The sequence below is a fragment of the Miscanthus floridulus genome, chromosome 11, assembly GCF_019320115.1.
Source record: "Miscanthus floridulus cultivar M001 chromosome 11, ASM1932011v1, whole genome shotgun sequence".
In the NCBI taxonomy this organism is placed as follows: domain Eukaryota; kingdom Viridiplantae; phylum Streptophyta; class Magnoliopsida; order Poales; family Poaceae; genus Miscanthus; species Miscanthus floridulus.
Genome location: NC_089590.1, coordinates 24,272,949 through 24,274,507, shown reverse-complemented (window position 1 = coordinate 24,274,507; position 1,559 = coordinate 24,272,949). Strand labels below are relative to the sequence as shown.

At 62.4% G+C, this 1,559-nt stretch overlaps 1 protein-coding gene across 1 annotated transcript; it reads right to left on the bottom strand.

Annotated features, from left to right (window-relative positions):
• Positions 1–213: 213 nt before the first annotated feature.
• LOC136491716 (proline-rich receptor-like protein kinase PERK9) lies at positions 214–1,273 on the bottom strand. The gene is made up of 2 exons (XM_066487971.1): positions 610–1,273; positions 214–332 (listed from the first exon to the last, which is right to left on the bottom strand). Exons 1-2 carry the CDS (start codon positions 1,271–1,273, stop codon positions 214–216), a joined length of 783 nt encoding a protein of 260 aa, XP_066344068.1.
• Positions 1,274–1,559: the final 286 nt, after the last annotated feature.

The following is a 1,559-nucleotide window of genomic DNA, read 5'->3' as shown; positions in this document are numbered from 1 at the left end:
GGATCGGAACAGACCATGAAAACTAACCCATCTACGCATCCATGGGTTGTCCAAAAAACATGAACAATCCAAAACAGATACGGTCGTAGATATGCGAAGATCTGCACACCTCCAACCGTATCTCTTTCAAATGGGAGACGCCTAACTAGGTTACGCGATCTACGACCATGATACGAAAAGAGGGGTTATACCTAGGGTGGCGGTGGAGTCAGGCTAGCGGGGCCGTGGCGGGTTGGTGCAATGGCGAGGCGACGCGGTGCAGGCAGACCCACAGCGGCGAGGAAGATGATCGGGGTCGTCGAGATACTCCGGCTCGACTAGATGGCTCTTCTCTGCAAAAAAAGAACAAAATACTATCTCAGTTCAAAAATTCGGCAGAACCTCCCCTGCACGGTGAGGTATCCAAAACCTGCAAAAAAACATACGGCACGATGGCCGACAACCACATATACATATGCATTCAATTCAACATATCATTGCCAAGTCACATTCATCCACCACCACCACCGCCGTCGCCACTCTACTCTTCTACTACTACAACCACCACCACCACCGCCACTCTACTCTTCTACTACTACAACCACCACCACCGCCACCTATTACTACTACTTCCACCACAACCACCTACTGTACATGACCGTGGCGGTCGGGGGCGCGCCGAGGATAGCCGGGGTTGCGACGAGAGGGCCGAGGTGGCGCTGCTGTGGGCCGGGGCGTGGGCTGCGGGGTTGGAGCGGTGGGCGTGGGGCGGTGGGCGCCGGCGGGCCGTGGTGTCCGGGGCGGCCGGCGGAGGCGTGTCGGTGTGGGCGGGCCGGCGGGCGAAGGCGGTGGGGGCACGTCGGCGAGGGCGCGCCGCGTCTGCGCGGGCGGCGGAGCGACGGGAGCACGTCGGCGGGCGGGACGAGCGAAGGCGGTGGGGGCATGCCGGCGGGGGCGCGCCGCCGTGCGCGGGCGGGGCATGCGCGGGGCAGGGCAGGACGGTGGGCGCCAGTGGGCCACGGTGTCCGGGGCGGCCGATAGAGGCGCGTCGGTGTGGGCTGGCCGGCAGGCGAAGGCGGTGGGGGCACGCCGGCGGGGGCACATCGGTGGGGTTGGGCAGGCGGGCGTGCGTCGGCGGGCGGGGCGGGCAAAGGCGGTGGGGGCATGCCGACGGGGGCACGCCGCCGTGCGCGGGCAGGGCGTGCGCGAGGCGGGGCGGGACGGTGGCGTGCGTGTGTGCGTGTGTGGGAGGGAGGGAGGTAACGGTTGGCCGGTTTGAGTGTGGATGGGCCATTTGCCGAGTGCCCCGATCTGACACTCGGTAAAGGACTAGGGCTGCCGGTTTGCCGAGTGCCAGATCGGGGCACTCGGCAAATGTGTTTTCCTTTTTTTTTAAATCTAAACCCTAAACTGCACTGCATCGTATTTTTTTTAAAACAATACCACTTTGCCGAGTGCCGGGCGGAGAGGCACTCGACAAATATTTTTTAAAAAAATGGCACGCTCTTTGCCAAGTGTCCCCACGGACAGTCGGCAAAGGGAACACTTTGCCGAGTGCCTGGCATCTGGCACTCGGCAAA

Excerpts from the sequence above, each read along its gene's own strand:
- LOC136491716 (XM_066487971.1), bottom strand. The coding sequence starts at position 1,273 with ATGGCCCATCCACACTCAAACCGGCCAACCGTTACCTCCCTCCCTCCC. Across the intron at positions 333-609 it reads AGTAGGTGGTTGTGGTGGAA|AGAAGAGCCATCTAGTCGAG; the intron begins GTAGTAGTAATA and ends CTTTTTTTGCAG.